This window comes from Oncorhynchus gorbuscha, linkage group LG16 (genome assembly GCF_021184085.1).
Source record: "Oncorhynchus gorbuscha isolate QuinsamMale2020 ecotype Even-year linkage group LG16, OgorEven_v1.0, whole genome shotgun sequence".
Taxonomy (NCBI): domain Eukaryota; kingdom Metazoa; phylum Chordata; class Actinopteri; order Salmoniformes; family Salmonidae; genus Oncorhynchus; species Oncorhynchus gorbuscha.
The window spans coordinates 39374040-39391819 of record NC_060188.1 but is presented as its reverse complement, the minus strand read 5'-3'; the positions used below and the strand labels follow the sequence as shown (position 1 = coordinate 39391819).

Below are 17780 nucleotides of genomic sequence, written 5' to 3'. Positions count from 1 at the left end.
CACACTGTTGCTGGTATTTTGGCCCATTCCTCCATGCAGATCTCCTTTAGAGCAGTGACGTTTTGGGGCTGTTGCTGGGCAACACAGACTTTCAACTCTCAAGACTTTCTATGGGGTTGAGATCTGGAGACTGGCTAGGCCACTCCAGGACCTTGAAATGCTTCTTACGAGTCAGTTCCTCACGCTGCTGTTTACAAAGTCTTATAATCGACGCATTAAGGCCAAGCTCCCATGCAGCAGCTCTATTTCCTTTTCCAACAGCCAGATCGATCGCCTTCAACTTGAACGCTGCATCATATGCATTTCTCCATGTCTTTGCCATGATGAGGGTGACAAAATTACCGTAATCAGAATGATGGGACGTTTGAGCGCGCGCGATTTACGTCACATTATGTGACGGTGCTCAGTTTGTTTTTTGGCGGCATGAATCTTGTGAAAGCGGGAAAAATCCATAAATTAGCCGCATCATTGTATAAACCGTGAGGTTCAAAGTGTGGTAATAAAGTAGCGGCTTATAGTCCGGAAATTACGGTACTGGCTTAAGCAGAAGGACACGTCTGGCACTGCAGGATTTGAGTCCCTGGCGGCGTAGTGTGTTACTGATGGTAGGCTTTGTTACTTTGGTCCCAGCTCTCTGCAGGTCATTCACTAGGTCCCCCCATGTGGTTCTGGGATTTTTGCTCACCGTTCTTGTGATCATTTTGACCCCACGGGGTGAGATCTTGCGTGGAGCCCCAGATCGAGGGAGATTATCAGTGGTCTTGTATGTCTTCCATTTCCTAATAATTACTCCCACAGTTGATTTCTTCAAACCAAGCTGCTTACCTATTGCAGATTCAGTCTTCCCAGCCTGGTGCAAGTCTACAATTTTGTTTCTGGTGTCCTTTGACAGCTCTTTGGTCTTGGCCACAGTGGAGTTTGGAGTGTGACTGTTTGATGTTGTGGACAGGTGTCTTTTTATACTGATAACAAGTTCAAACAGGTGCCATTAATACAGGTAATGAGTGGAGGACAGAGGAGCCTCTTAAAGAACAGGTCTGTGAGAGCCAGAAATCTTGCTTGTTTGTAGGTGACCAAATACTTATTTTCCACCATAATTTGCAAATAAATTCATTAAAAATCCTACAATGTGATTTTTCTGGATTTTTTTCTCATTTTGTCTCATAGTTGAAGTGTACCTATGATGACAATTACAGGCCTCGTCTTTTTAAGTGGGAGAATTTGCACAATTGGTGGCTGACTAAATACTTTTTTGCCCCACTGTATATACAATTTACAGTATCAACATTTTATATAGGTTCAGTGAAGATGTACAAGTGCTTATCATAGCACGGACTCTTGCAGAAGGTTGGATGTTTTACATTTCTTAATTGTGGCTGTAATGTAGTTTTAGCTGAACACTAACTTGGTACACACAATGTATTGAGACCATAAGCTATTGCTTTTGAGATACTATGATGTCTCTTAAAAGTACATTTCCTAATGTACTTAAACACCCACATTTTGAATGTCTGACTCCAGGTCATAGATTTCAAGGTATCCAGAAGACTAGGTAAATATAATTCAAGTAAACTGTCCCTTTGATACTACGCTTAGCATTCTCTAAAATAGGTAATACTGCGTTAGCTCGACCCATTTATACTGTCACTACTGAAAAACATTTGTATAGAGATTAGTGCTTTTGCAAGTTCAACGTTTCTGTGGAAACATTTTTCTACTTTTTATTTGCAGTACAAAGGTGAACCGCCAAGGATTATTTTAATTTGTATGTCTAAGACAGGTTTACGTTCCCTTTCAACTCTGTAATTTTGCACATCAACTCCACAAGGGAAGTATATCTCTGGTACATGATCACTAATTACAAGGAACAAGTGGCCTACCACAATCAGGAACGTTCGTAACAACTCTGCAACATGGTTATGTATATTCACTCAAAGACAAACCTCAGGTCTCGTAACAAAACGAAACTCATAATTTCCTGGTTAAAATATTATGGGCCTTGGACTATTCTCACAGAGGTCTTTGATAATACGTATGTATCAAATAGGGTCTACTGCAATGTATTTTTCCAACTACAAAGTGTTTGTCACAGGATGACTACAGTGTCTTATCAGAACATTTTGCCACGGACGGTTCAGCATTTTACTAGCTAGCTACTGTACATCAAATGCTTGTTCTAACTTCATTAGTACCCCAATGAACCTACCTCACACCATGCCAGCTCTAGAGATGTTTCATAATGGACACATTGAGGACATTGAACTGGTATGAATACAACTCCGCTATCTCACACATTTTTACATGCATTTTGTACAGGTTGGTTTATATGATAGTACTGACAACTTCTGTGTCAGTATTTTCACCTAATTGTAATCAAATGAATGACTATTCACTTTTACCTATTGGAAAATGAAGGTCTGTACTTAAAGACAACTGACTTCGTATGAAGTTTGTTTACTCTGATTCAATGTCTTTTTATTTGTTTCTTAAACTATGCATATCATTAGGCCTTGATGCAAGCAAAGCATTTTATACATCTCTTTTGTTCTGTACTTTTGGACATTAAACACTTTCACATACTTTGTTGCTATTTTGACCATTTATTGAAATGTTATAAGCAGTAGAATAAATTGTTACTAGTTTGAGTGTAAATTTTCTAATTGAGACTAGTTGCTTTAAATAACTCAAGTGTACAATTTGAAGTGGGCGAAGTCCATTTACGACTGCGCAAAAGTTGTAGTGTCAATTACATCGTAATCCCAGAGGAAGGCGAAGGGAGAGGGCAGACTCCGCTCAAATGTCAGCGTGAAAATAAAGCGTTAATGCGATTGTGAAATTAGACAAGCCATTTCCAAATATCTCGATAATGACGAGACAGGCCTCAATGCCTTAACAATGTAAATATATTACCACAAAGGCTGGACATTCTAGCCAACCTAAACATTGCAAAATTTAGTCAGTAAACCTCACATAGCGAATTATAGAGATTTATTTTGACATACTCCCATTGACCTCCATACAATTGATTTTAAATCCACTTCAACTGGAACGTCTTCAGGATCGGTGGATACCCTGAGGTACAATGAGGTTGTAACGAGAATTTCCCAGGACAAGACATCTGATATTGTCAGAAAGCTTAAGAATTGAATCTGACTGCACTGTCTATTACAGTGAAAGAATACCATGCTATTATGTACAGTTTTGAACAAAATGGGCACAGTTGGGCAGTCTTCGTACAAAATTATGAACAAACGCAATGGTTCATTGCCTAAATCTTCACGTACACTGCCATCTAGTGGGCACCTGGGCTGGAATAATACATTATGGCCTTTATCTTGCATTTCAAAGATGATGGTACAAAACTGTCTTACATTGATTTGGTAAAATGTTATTCCCCTACGTTCCTTTCACATTTCCTCAAACTTGAGTGTTTTCAAATACCAAGAAAATGCATTCACCAATCTTACTGTCTGTAGCAAGGATGTAATTTCGGGTACAAAAACGGTCTGCTCCGTAAAACAATGAACTGGCAAATCTGGCCATAATATATTGGTTGCTTACTGCCATCTACTGGTAATATGTAGAACATGTATTGGAGGAATCCAAAATGGACAGACTGGAAGTCGTATTAGAGAGATCTTTCCGCTACCTAGCAATACAAGACACGAAATATTTGTTTATTCAATAGTTTTTCAACTTCAAACTCAATTTCCTACAATAATGAAAATAACTTACCAGAACAAGGTGGAGCAAGCAGAGCGAGACGGGTGGAAAGGACGGGACAGGCAGAGCAGGATTGCGATGTTTCCATAAGTGGATGAATTGGTCTAATTTACCATGTATGGTAAAGCCTCAACCCTTAGCTACCTCTTCCAAAAAAAGTGAAATAATTGACCACATTTTATTGTGACTAACAGCACCAGCGATTAAAACTTTACAATAGACTTAATTGAGCGAGGAGTCAAAGTGGAAAACCCGCACGCTCCGCTTCAATTGAGTCATAATTCAAAAATGTATTCTCAAATTACACACACGCAGTCTCCTTTGGTGCGTTTAGCCATATGTAATGTTCTCTATCCAAAAACTATTGGCAGACATTACGTCCAAACTTTATTATACTGTTTCAGATATACAATAACCATTGTCATTTCCTCGTATGTACTAACACCAGGGTGTATATTTGAGGTATACTATACAGTAAGAATAAGGTAATGGAATAAAAAAATCATTCCTGCCAGTAAAGATACTCAACGAGATGTTGCATGCACGAAGTAAAGACAAAGTGGATCCATTTCCGCAAGGCTAAACTTCTCTGTTTTGGTCCTGTAGCTTCCATTTCGTAGCAGCGTGAAGCGCACCTGTGCACATGCTCAAGATACTCTGAGCAGTCCTTTCATCACGCTCATCTCAACATCTGCGGTGAGTTTACCATTAAAGGTCATTCCTCTGTGGTATTAGATAATGCATGTCAGACAGTTTTGAAGATGCAAAATGGCCATGCACAAGGCAGTAGTAGGGCAAGAAAGACATTGAAAGGTTAGAAATGCAGCATGACTGCAGTGACATTACAGATGTCGTTTTGGGGAGTAATATCAAAGGACAAAACTGGCAATTGCTTACAATTTCCTCTAAATGAATGGGAACAGCCTTTTTTTCAAAATGTACAAGACAGTGGCTAAAAACAAAGCTACTGCTAGAAAGATTAGTAGTTTGTCAGTCAATTCTCGTCGATTATACTTCGAGATCAGTTTCCTTCCCAAATGTATGGTTCCTGTCATGGATTTGAACTCTTCATCCGTTTCCAGGACTGTTCTTGAAGATGTAGCTATATAGAGGACAAGTACTGTATGAGTGAATGTGCATTTCTACAAAACATGACTACTGTAAAATTTCAAAAATAGCTTGGGCGTTTATTTGCTAAAATCACTGAACACAACAGGCGCTTATGAGCCAGGCGTCTATTTCCTTAACGGACACAGCTTTTGCTAATTTGCATAGTTAATTCCAGCATATTAATACATTTCCTGCAGTAATGTGGTGTTTATTTTATTTTTTATTCATTCATCCACCTCTTCGGAGGACATCTTTATTTTTACAGCTTTTCTGCGACATACATTTTATATACATGGTACTTTTATATAAAGCAATCACATAATACATAAACTCTTTAATCCCACCGCTTAGGCAGTCTCCGCCCATCAACATAGACCACCCTCGTTTGGTTTCCCTGTGCCATATATTTTCAAATTGTGCTGTGATGTTCTACATGAATTTTGAACCTTTCTACTTCCCACAATAAATTGGGTGAATTTTGGCCCATTCCCCCTGACAGAGCTGGAGTAACTGAGCCTGGTTTGTTGGCCTCCTTGCTCGCACACGCTTTCTTAGTTCTGTCCACAAATGTTCCATAGGATTGAGGTCAGGATTTTGTGATGGCCACTCCAATACCTGGTCCTTCTGTAGCTCAGTTGGTAGAGCATGGTGCTTGTAACGCCAGGGTAGTGGGTTCGATCCCCGGGACCACCCATACGTAGAATGTATACACACATGACTGTAAGTCGCTTTGGATAAAAGCGTCTGCTAAATGGCATTTATATATATATATATATATATATATTTATATATACCTTGAAATTGCTGTCCTTAAGCCATTTTGCCACAACTTTGGAAGTATGCTTGGGGTCTTGTCCATTTGGAAGACCCATTTGTGACCAAGCTTTAACTTCTTGACTGATGTTTTGAGATGTTGCTTCAATATAGCCACAATTTCTCCTTCATGCCATCTCTTTTTGTGAAGTGCACCAGCCCCTCCTGCAGCAAAGCACCCCCAAAACATGATGCTGTCACCCCCACACTTCACGGTTGGGATGCTGATCTTCGGCTTGCAAGCCTCCCCCTTTTTCCTCAAAACAGTTCGATTTTTGTTTCATCAGACCAGAGGACATTTCTCCAAAATGTACGATCATTGTCCCCATGTGCAGTTGCAAACCGTAGTCTGGCTTTTTTTATGGCGGTTTTGGAGCAGTGGCTTCTTCCTTGCCGAGCGGCGTTTCAGGTTATGTCAATATAGGACTCGTTATACTGTGGATATAGATACTTTTGTAGCTGTTTCCTCCAGCATCTTCACAACGTCATTTGCTGTTGTTTTGGGACTGATTTGCACTTTTCGCACCAAAGTACGTTCATCTCTAGGAGACAGAACACGTCTCCTTCCTGAACGGTATGACATCTGTGTGGTCCCATGGTGTTTAGACTTGCATACTATTGTTTGTACAGATGAACGTGGTACCTTCAGGCGTTTGGAAATTGCTCCCAAGGATGAACCAGACTTGTGGAGGTCTACACATTTTTTTCTGGGGTCTTGCCTGTTTTTTTATATTTTATTTTCCCACGATATCAAGCAAAGAGGCACTGAGTTTGAAGGTAGGCCTTGAAATACATCCACAAGTACACCTCCAATTGACTCAAATTATGTCAATTAGCCTATCAGAAGCTTCTAAAGCCATGACCCCCCAAACTGTTTAAAGGCACAGTCAACTTAGTGTATGTAAACTTCTGACCCACTGATACAGTGAATTAATCTGTAAACAATTGTTGGAAAAATGTATTGTATCATGCACAAAGTAAATGTCCTAACCAACTTGCCAAAACTATAGTTTGTTAACAAGAAATTTGTGGAGTGGTTGAAAAACTAGTTTTAATGACTCCAACCTAAGTGTATGTAAACTTCTGACTTCAACTGTACATACATACACAAATATTCATACATACATATACTTTTTTTAGAATATACCTTCATTATTCCTTGCAAACCCAACCACCCCTCCCCCAATTGGAGTAAACTAATAAACAATAACACTTAGGCTTCTACCTTCAGATTACACACATTTTACAATAGTTATATTTTGTTTGTTTTTAGTCCTTCCTCTATTTCTGATGTCCATCCAATTTGATTTCTATTTGTAACTGTGCTACTTAACAACCTATATACATTTTGAAGACCCCGTATGTTTTACATTGGTTATCTTGTTATTAGTCCCACCCTTCAGCTCCATTCAACCCCTCCCATCTATCTCTTAACACCATCCATTTTGGATTTATATTTGCCATATACAGTGGGGCAAAAAAGTATTTAGTCAGCCACCAATTGTGAAAGTTCTCCCACTTGAAAAGATGAAAAAAATCCAGAAAATCACTTTGTAGGATTTTTAATTAATTTATTTGCAAATTATGGTGGAAAATAAGTATTTGGTCAATAACAAAAGTTTATCTCAATACTTTGTCATTGCCAACAAAGGGTATATAACAGAGGTCAAACGTTTTCTGTAAATCTTCAAACACTGTTGCTGGTATTTTGGCCCATTCCTCCATGAAGATCTCTAGAGCAGTGATGTTTTGGGGCTGTTGCTGGGCAACACGAACTTTCAACTCCCTCCAAAGATTTTCTATGGGGTTGAGATCTGGAGACTGGCTAGGCCACTCCAGGACCTTGAAATGCTTCTTACGAAGCCACTCCTTCGTTGCCCGGGCGGTGTGTTTGGGATCATTGTCATGCTGAAAGACCCAGCCACATTTAATCTTCAATGCCCTTGCTGATGGAAGGAGGTTTTCACTCAAAATCTCACGATAAATGGCCCTATTCATTCTTTCCTTTACACGGATCAGTCGTCCTGGTCCCTTTGCAGAAAAACAGCCCCAAAGCATGATGTTTCCACCCCCCATGCTTCACAGTAGGTATGGTGTTCTTTGGATGCAACTCAGGATTCTTTGTCCTCCAAACACGACGAGTTGAGTTTTTACCAAAAAGTTATATTTTGGTTTCATTCTCCCAATCTTCTTCTGGATCATCCAAATGCTCTCTAGCAAACTTCAGACGGGCCTGGACATATACTGACTTAAGCAGGAGGACATGTCTGGCACTGCAGGATTTGAGTCCCTGGCGGCGTAGTGTGTTACTGATGGTAGGCTTTGTTACTTTGGTCCCAGCTCTCTGCAGGTCATTCACTAGGTCCCCCCATGTGGTTCTGGGATTTTTGCTCACCGTTCTTGTGATCATTTTGACCCCACGGGGTGAGATCTTGCGTGGAGCCCCAGATCGAGGGAGATTATCAGTGGTCTTGTATGTCTTCCATTTCCTAATAATTGCTCCCACAGTTGATTTCTTCAAACCAAGCTGCTTACCTATTGCAGATTCAGTCTTCCCAGCCTGGTGCAGGTCTACAATTTTGTTTCTGGTGTCCTTTGACAGCTCTTAGGTCTTGGCCATAGTGGAGTTTGGAGTGTGACTGTTTGAGGTTGTGGACAGGTGTCTTTTATACTGATAACAAGTTCAAACAGGTGCCATTAATACAGGTAACGAGTGGAGGACAGAGGAGCCTCTTAAAGAACAGGTCTGTGAGAGCCAGAAATCTTGCTTGTTTGTAGGTGACCAAATACTTATTTTCCACCGTAATTTGCAAATAAATTCATTAAAAATCCTACAATGTGATTTTCTGGATTTGTTTCTCATTTTGTCTGTCATAGTTGAAGTGTACCTATGATGAAAATTACAGGCCTCTCTCATATTTTTAAGTGGGAGAACATGCACAATTGGTGGCTGACTAAATACTTTTTTAACCCACTGTATGTTTCAACTGTGCTATGGTGTACTAAACCTTTCTATTCTCATAGCTTCTCATTTTTTGCTGAAATAATAATAATATTATTGACTGACTGACTTTTCAAATCACACAGTATTGCTATCTGTAGCATTAGTTCTAGGCAAATGTTGCAATTCTTCAGCCATTCTTAGACCTGTGACCAAAAACGAGCTACATATGGACAGTACCAAAATAAATAAATGATATAACATTCTATTAATTTGAAAAATGTTGTATAATCATTTAAATTGAAAAATGTGAAGTTTTGAATCTGCCGTTGTTTTGCGTGTCAATTCATAAACCATGTGCCATGGAATAGGTACATCAAAAAACTCTTCCCAACTATTTTGCAATTTATATGGCACAGCTGTCAATGTTTTGGTCCTTAAATGAAATTGGTATATGGTTTTTATTTATCACAATTTTCATTAAACATTTCTGGTCTTTAATGCAGGGCCGACAGACAAGTTCCTTACTTTTTGGGTAAAGCAGACATTTTCATATGTCTGTGTTAGCTGCATGTGACCTAACTCCACCAGTCCTATTTATGATATAATTTACAACAAAATATTTATTTAATTTATCGAAAAATATGTTATTTTTATCAGTTAGTATGTTTGAGTTTAACCACAATATTTGTTCCGTTTTTTTCAGGTGGATTAAACTAAAATTGTAACCAACCTTTAAGGCTTGTTTATAAAAGAACTATATTTTGGAGATGATTCCGTTTTCAAACGACCGAAAGTGAGCAGTTGTAATCTGAATAAAGGGAAAAAGGCAATTCTTGAACATGGGGTGAGACATTCCGACCAATTTACTAGAGAACCATTACGGATTTAAATATAACTTTTGTATGACTGATACCTTTTAGTGAGAGGTCGAATGCTTTAATAATTTCTGCCCCACAAATTCATATTTGTGATATAAATTGGCCCTTTTAATTTTGTCTGGCTTGCCATTCCAAATAAAATTGGCGACTATTTGAGACTCAGCGTTTAATTAAAGTTTTACAGTAATTTATCATAGCTTAATAAGAGAGTGGCTTGCATGATGCATAGCCTAATGGACGACGTCTGTAACCACCCAGGGACACTGAGGACAGTATACCAAAGGGACTAGGCTATGTGAATGTGTTCTCACTTTCCAGCCATTTTTGTATTGCATTATTTGTATTATAGTGTATTGATTGTGTATTTTGTATGCTAACTTTAAAAAAAATGTGAATGGACAAAGTTATCGTATCTTATATTTGTCTTCAAGCACTAACCACTGGCACCCATTTTGTGACTGTTCTCCCTTCCTGAATGAGTAGTCTCTTACCCAGAGTGCCGATGGTCTCTTCACTCTGAGACACCGACTGGGCCATCATACGACTGATGCTCATCAGGCTCTCTGTGATGTCACCAGACGTCTGGACCAGACTCTCCTTAGTTGCTTTCCTGAGAACACACACGCACAGAGAGGGGATGACACACTAGAACTAAATTCAATGCAATCTCAACTTTCTGTCCCTGTCACCCTGTTAGAGGGGGTATCTTTTAGCCTGTACATTAGGGTGTGTTGAAAATATGATTTTTCAGGCTGTGAAGAATAATGATTGTAGGAATAAGAAACTGGACATAGAGCATTAATAAAATAGCTAACAGCTGTGCCTGATGAGAAGAGCACGACTCACCGCTGTCTCACAGTAGAGTCTCCAACATTCAGAAGTTGATCTTTCTCAAGGTTGTCAATGGACAGTTTACATGCCAAGTTTGCTTTCCTCCAAGCTGTCTGGTTACTGTAGATGGAAATAATATGAAAATATTAAGTCAGGGAATTCCAAAAGGTGTGAGGTCAATGGCATGTTAAATAGGAATCTGGATCCCAATCTCTCACCTCAGATTCTGTCTGCGATGACTCTCTGTCTCACTCAGGATGGCTTGTTTGTCTGTCTCTCTGTCTTGTTCCTTAGCCATTTGTTCCATATTCTGTGAATGTAATGTATAGTTCAGATGAGTTTTTCCTAGCTCTCTAATCACAATAAATGCGATCTCAAATAAATTAGCATTTCCATAACTACCTGGATTCTCAGTCGCAGTTGATTTAATTTCTCTTTTACTTTGGAGTTGAAATCCATCAGCACACTTTGTGGCCCCGGACATTCTCTAATGTCCTAATCAAGAGAATATAAATGTATGTAACTGTCCATTCAATATAATACACATTCGTGAAACTAGCTATATTGCATCGCTTTTGCTCTCCGCAATTAGCTAGTTAGCTAGCCAGCCAAAATGAACTAGGCTAGATTAGACAGCTGGACAAATGTACACTATCTTGGCTCACAACCGCATATTGAAATGACACAAGGTATACCTAATAAATAAAATAAGTTAAAAGTTGTTAAGATGGATGTACCTGAATGAGAGCTTTAATTTCGAGATCATATTTGATTATTTCTTGTCCACAAATACGGACGTGGACATCCTGGGAAGACGCCATTTCTGTTGTTGTTGTACGGCAAAACCACTAATCCAAAAAGCGCGCAATACTTGAAGCGCGTTGTTTTATGAAAACGTTGAGCGTGTTCATTCACTATGAATCGGATACATCGAATAAATAATATATAGCATAATATAGTGCATAGCCAATATATGAAAATGTGCTTATTTGAGTGATCACAAATAACGTTAGCAAACTAGACACAGATATCCTATTAAAATTGTTCTTTTGGCCAGTGTTTTAGGTAGGGTACTCCCATGTAAATTAGCCTATCTTTGGCGTCATCCTAAGCCAACTACTGACACTGTCGTTTCAACAAACGTTTTCAGCAGCCTCGCGTGTCTTTATTAACATACTTGGCTCTCACAACAACAAATGATTTACATGATACATATTTACCCGACCTGCAAACACTGACAGTAATGCTGTGTTCAAAACAACTGGGAATTCAGAAAAATAGATCAAGATCATGACGTACAGTACCAGTCAAAAATTTGGACACACCTACTCATTCAAGAGTTTTTGTTTATTTTTACTATTTTCGAGATTGTAGAATAATAGTGACCACATCAACACTATGAAATAACACATACGGAATCATGTAGTAACATAAAAGTAATTAAACAAATCAGAATATATTTTTATATTTGAGATTATTAAAAGTAGCCACCCTTATGACAGCTTTGCACACTCTTAGCATTCTCTCAACCAGCTTCACCTGGAATGCTTTTCCAATAGTCTTGAAGGAGTTCCCTTCAAGATGTGGAGATGATCCGTTCACCTACTCTGCATCTCACAAAGACATGGCGGTTGGAACCAAAAATCTCACATTTGAAATGCATTCCAGGTGACTACCTCATGAAGCTGGTTGAGAGAATGCCAAGAGTGTGCAAAGCTGTCAAGGCAAAGGGTGGCTACTTTTAATAATCTCAAATATAAAAGTATATTCTGATTTGTTTAGTTACTTTTCTGTTACTACTGTACTTGATTCCATATGTGTTATGTCATAGTTTTGATGTCTTCACTGTTATTCTACAATGTAGAAAATAGTCAAAATAAAGAAAAACCCTTGCTTGAGTAGGTGTTTCCAAACGTTTGGCTGGTACTGTAAGTGATCTTCAAGTCGGAGCTCTAGAAAGAGTCCTGAGTTTGAATTCCAAGTTGGATGACCGTTCAAAACTATTTTTTTTCCATTTGGAGCTTGTTTTATTCCCGAGTTCCCAGTTTTGAAAGAAAGGAAGTCGGAGACTTCCCAGTTCCGAGTAGTTATGAATGTGCCATAAAGCTAGTAAAGCTGCGACATTATACTTACGTCGCTGTTTGTTAACCCTAAACTTTTTTCTAGTTAGCTTGCTGGCTAGCGAGATAAATTAATCTCGATCTAATTCGCTAGTTTTAGATATGCCGCATAACTACTTCCAGTCTTTGCCTAAGCTTGAACGGTCTAGGTATTTAGAAAACTTGATTCTTGTTCACTTGCCTATATGTCCTTTCAACTTGCCTGAGACCAGCTGTGCAGACAACCCTACCAAATGGCCCAAAGTAGCCTATGTCAATATCTACACCTACTTCAAATCAAATTGTATTAGTCACGTACACATATTAAGCTGATGTTATTGCAGGTCTAGCGAAATGATTGTGTTTCTAGCTACAACAATGCAGTAGTATCTAACAAGTCACAACAATACACACAAATCAAGGTAAAATAATAAAATGAAGAAATACATCAATATTAGGACGAGCAATGTCGGAGTGACATTGACTATAATACAGTAGGATACAGTATATTCATGTGCAATTTGTTAAACAGTATGTAAACATTATTAAAGTGACCAGTGATTCCATGTCTATCTACATAGGGCAGCAGCCTCTAAGGTGCATGGATGAGTAACCAGGTGGTAGCCGGCTAGTGACAGTGACTAAATTCAGGGCAGGGTACTGGGTGGAGGCTGGATAGTGATGGCTATTTAAGAGTCTGATGGCCTTGAGATAAAAGCTGTTTTTCAGTCTCTCGGTCCCAGTACCCTGACCTGTACTGACCTCGCCTTCTGGATGATAGCGGGATGAACAGCCCTTGGCTCAGGTGGTTGATTTCCTTAATGATCTTGTTGGCCTTCCTGTGACATCGGGAGCTGTAGGTGTCCTAGAGGAAAGGCAGTGTGCCAACGGTAATGCTTTGGGCAGACCGCACCACCCTCTGGAGAGCCCTGCGGATGCAGGTGGTGCATTTGCCATACCAGGTGGTGATACAGCCCGACAGGATGCTCTCAATGGTGTATCTGTAAAAGTGTGGAAGGGTCTTAGGGACCAAGCCACATTTCTTCAGCCTCCTGAGGTTGAAGAGGCGCTGTTGCTCCTTCTTCACCACGCTGTGAGGGTGGAACATTTCAGATTGTCAGTGATGTGTACACCGAGGAACATGAAGCTTTTCACCTTCACCAATGCAGTCCTGTCGATGTTGAGTGTAGTGTATTTGAGTTGAGTGTATTTCATTTCTACAGGGACAGCGCACATGAATCAATGTTTCAGTAAAAGTGCTGGTTTTAGCCAGCCGGCTAATTTTCAACCGCAGTCTCTGGGCAGGTTCTTAAAAACAATTACAATATAGACAATCATTGAGCAGTGAGCACACGCAAAGCAACATAGGACAAGCAAGACGTAGCACACAGACAGAGCAACATAGAACAAAAAGCAGCAAGACAAAATTCATAAAAGCAACAAAGTGTTTCCACACCTCACAAGCTACAGACAACATGGAAAGTGGCAATACATAGCTAAGGATTATGTTTACAAATCTGATTGACCTTTAGCCATGTCTTCATGCATTTTGTGAAAGTGTGATATGTGGTGCAGTTATGTGTGTCTGATGGCAGTGTATTCCAGACATGGGAAGCTCTCACAGAGAAAGTGGATTTACTAAAGGTGCTTTTCCTTAAGGGAACTATACAGTCACCTCTCATGGCAGACCTTGTGGATCTGCTGCCATATGTTTGGGTTTTCTGTTTAACAAAAATACTGAGTGGAGGGGGAGCCAGGCCATTTAGGATCTTGACTACAAGACATGCGTCGGTGTATTGCACAAGATTTTCCCAACTCTGGAGCTCATACTTTCTGAGGATGTAACAATGATGATGGCTATTAGGCTTCCTATCAAGCACTCTGAGAGCCTGTTTGTAAACAGACTGAATAGGTTTTCATGTTGTACAGCAATCTTGGGCCCAACTAATCAAGCAGTATGTTAAGTGGTGGAGTATCATACATTTGAAGTACAGTTTTGCTACCTCTGCAGTCAAACAATTTTGTATAAATCGGAAATGAGTTAGGTTGAATTTGGGTATTTGAATTACCTTTTTCACATGCTTTTTAAACGAGAGGTTGGAATCAAGTATGATGCCAAGGTACTTAAAATCAGATACCACCTGGAGCTTCTCCCCTGACACATAGACATCTGGCTCAGTAGCATCTGTTGCCCTCTTTGTGAAGAACATGCAAACAGTTTTTTTTCACATTGAGATGCAAACACGAGTCACTGAGCCACTTTGTAACCTGGACCATTACAGTAGTGAGTTCTTGTGCAGCTTGTTGTTTGCTCTTTGCATGCACATATATCACTGTATCATCTGCATACATTTTAACTTCAGACCCAGTACAGACAGAAGGCAGATCATTAATGTACAGGCTGAACAGGAGGGGCCCCAGTATTGACCCTTGGGGCACGCCCACATCATAGCTAAGAGTGGGCGACAGCTCATTACTCACTCTGACACACTGAGTTCTGCCTTCAAGGTATGATTTCTTCCATCTCAAGGCATCGTGGGAAAAGTTGAACTTGGACAATTTTGTGATGAGAAAATGGTGGTGGTTAACAATATCAAAAGCCTTCCTTAGGTCCAAAACACAGCCCCAACAACGCCCCCTTTGTCCATCTTGGACTTCACATTTTCCAGAAGAAAGCAGTTGGCTTTTTCTGTGGAGTGTTTCACTCTGAAGCCAAGCTGCATGGAGTGTAATGTGAAGGGGCTGTTGTTGAGGTGGGCAATCAGCTGTTCTGATACACACTTTTCAACAACCTTTGACACCACAGGTAGTATACTAATGGGCCTGTACTCACGTCAGCAGGGTTGCCTGATTTAAAGATGGACGTTATTATGGCCGACTTCCATACCCTTGGAAACACTCCGAGACCAATAAATGTGTTGGTGACCTTAGTAATGGGGTCAATGAGTGACTCTTTGTAGTTTTTAAGAAAGATAGAGTCCAGCCCAAACACATCTTTGGCTTTAGAGTTCTTTAGTGAGCTAATCACCTTGTTCACCTTTGACTCAGAAACCTCCCTTATGATGAAGACAGTTTGAGGGTCTGAGCTGAGCTAGCACTGAGCCCATGAAACCAGGAGGGGTTCTGTGTCAGTACCCTGACAGTTAATAAAGTAGGAGTTGAAGGCTAGTGCTATTTCGACTGCATCCTGTGCAAGATTGTTATTCCCCATGATTTCTAGTCTTTTTGCAGTGTTACTGTGGTCTTTCCCTGTTAACTTTTTTAGAATCCCCAGATCAATTTATAATTTCCCTTCACCAATTATGTTAATAAAAAAGTTTGCCTTGGCCAGTCTGATTTTTTTCATCACCTTATTTCTCAACATGGTAAACCTACGTCTGTCATGCTCTAATTTGGATCTTAGGGCTATTTTTAGAGCATAATCTCGTTCTTTCCATCCCATGTGGATGGGGGCGTGCTCCCTCTGCTGTCTCCTGAAGTCCACGATCAGCTCCTTCATTTTGTTGACGTTGAGGGGGAGGTTATTTTCCTGGCACCACTTCACCAAGGAACCTCACCTCCTCCCTGTAGGCTGTCTCGTCAGTGTTGGTAATTAGGCCTACTACTGTTGTGTCATCTGCAAACTTGATGATTGAGTTGCAAGTGCGCGTGGCTTCACAGTTATTGGATAACAGGGAGTACAGGAGTGGGCTGAGCACACACTCTGGGGGGCCCCTTCACCACCTGGGGGTGGCCCGTCAGGAAGTCCAGGACCCAGTTGCACAGGGTGGGGTTCAGACCCAGGTACCCTAAGCTTAATGATGAGCTTGGAGGGTACTACAGTGTTGAAGGCTGAGCTATAGTCAATGAACAGCCTTCTTACACTACTGTTCAAAAGTTTGGGGTCACTTAGAAATGTCCTTGTTTTTGAAAGAAAAACACACTTTTCGTCCATTAAAATAACATCAAATTGATCAGAAATACAGTGTACATATTGTTAATGTTGTAAATGACTATTGTAGCTGGAAACTGACTATTTTGTTAATGGAATATCTACATAGGCGTACAGAGGCCCATTATCAGCAACTATCACGCCTGTGTTAGCCTTTTAAAATGATCAACTTGGATTAGCTAATTGATCATTAGAAAATCCTTTTACAATTATGTTAGCACAGTTAAACTGTTGTTCTGATTAAAAGAAGCAATACAACTGTCCTTTAGACTAGTTGAGTATCTGGAGCGTCATCATTTGTGGGTTCGATTTACAGGCTCAAAATGGCCAGAAACAAAGCCTTTCTTCTGAAACTCGTCAGTCTATTCTTGTTCTGAGAAAATAAGGCTATTCCATGCGAAAAATTGCCAAGGAACTGATGATCTCGTACAACGCTGTAGAAAGAGGAGTGGGAGGCCCCGGTGCACAACTGAGCAAAAGGACAAGTACATTAGAGTGTCTACTTTGAGAAACCGACACCTCACAAGTTCTCAACTGGCAGCTTCATTAAATAGTACCCACAAAACACCAGTCTCAAGAAGCAATAGAACTGACCTTCTTTAGACTTGTTGAGTATGTGGCCAATATCAACAGTGAAGAGGCGACTCCGGGATGCTGGCCTTCTAGGCAGAGTTGCAAAGAAAAATACATATTTCAGACTGGCCAGATACTCAACAAGTCTAAAGGTCAGTTTTATTGCTTCTTTAACAACAACATCATAACTGCCATCGATAAGAGACATTACTGTGCGGCCGTATTCATCGACCTGGCCAAGGCTTTCGACTCTGTCAATCACCACATTCCTATCGGCAGACTCAACAGCCTTGGTTTCTCAAATGACTGCCTCGCCTGGTTCACCAACTACTTCTCTGATAGAGTTCAGTGTGTCAAATCGGAGGGCCTGTTGTCCGGACCTCTGGCAGTCTCTATGGGGTGCCACAGGGTTCAACTCTTGAGCCGACTCTCTTCTCTGTATACATCAATGATGTCGCTCTTGCTGCTGGTGATTCTCTGATCCACCTCTGCGCAGACGACACCATTCTGTATACCTCTGGCCCTTCTTTGGACACTGTGTTAACTAATCTCCAGATGAGCTTCAATGCCACACAACTCTCCTTACGTGGCCTTCAACTGCTCTTAAATGCAAGTAAAACTAAATGCATGCTCTTCAACCAATCGCTGCCCACACCTGCCTGCCCGTCCAGCATCACTATTCTGGACAGTTCTGACTTAGAATATGTGGACAATTACAAATACCTAGGTATCTGGTTAGACTGTAAACTCTCCTTCCAGACTGACATTAAGCATCTCCAATCCAAAACTAAATCTAGAATTGGCTTCCTATTTCGCAACAAAGCATCCTTCACTCATGCTGCCAAACATACCCTCGTAGAACTGACCATCCTACCGAT

At 40.2% G+C, this 17780-nt stretch overlaps 1 protein-coding gene across 1 annotated transcript; it reads right to left on the bottom strand.

The window, feature by feature from the left end:
- Positions 1-3656: 3656 nt before the first annotated feature.
- On the bottom strand, positions 3657-11142 carry LOC124000388 (vesicle transport protein SEC20-like). The gene is made up of 6 exons (XM_046306708.1): positions 11037-11142; positions 10702-10794; positions 10518-10609; positions 10315-10419; positions 9960-10078; positions 3657-4825 (listed from the first exon to the last, which is right to left on the bottom strand). The coding sequence occupies exons 1-6, from the start codon at positions 11118-11120 to the stop codon at positions 4629-4631; spliced, it is 690 nt and encodes a 229-aa protein (XP_046162664.1). The 5' UTR covers positions 11121-11142; the 3' UTR covers positions 3657-4628.
- Between the last annotated feature and the right edge of the window lie 6638 nt (positions 11143-17780).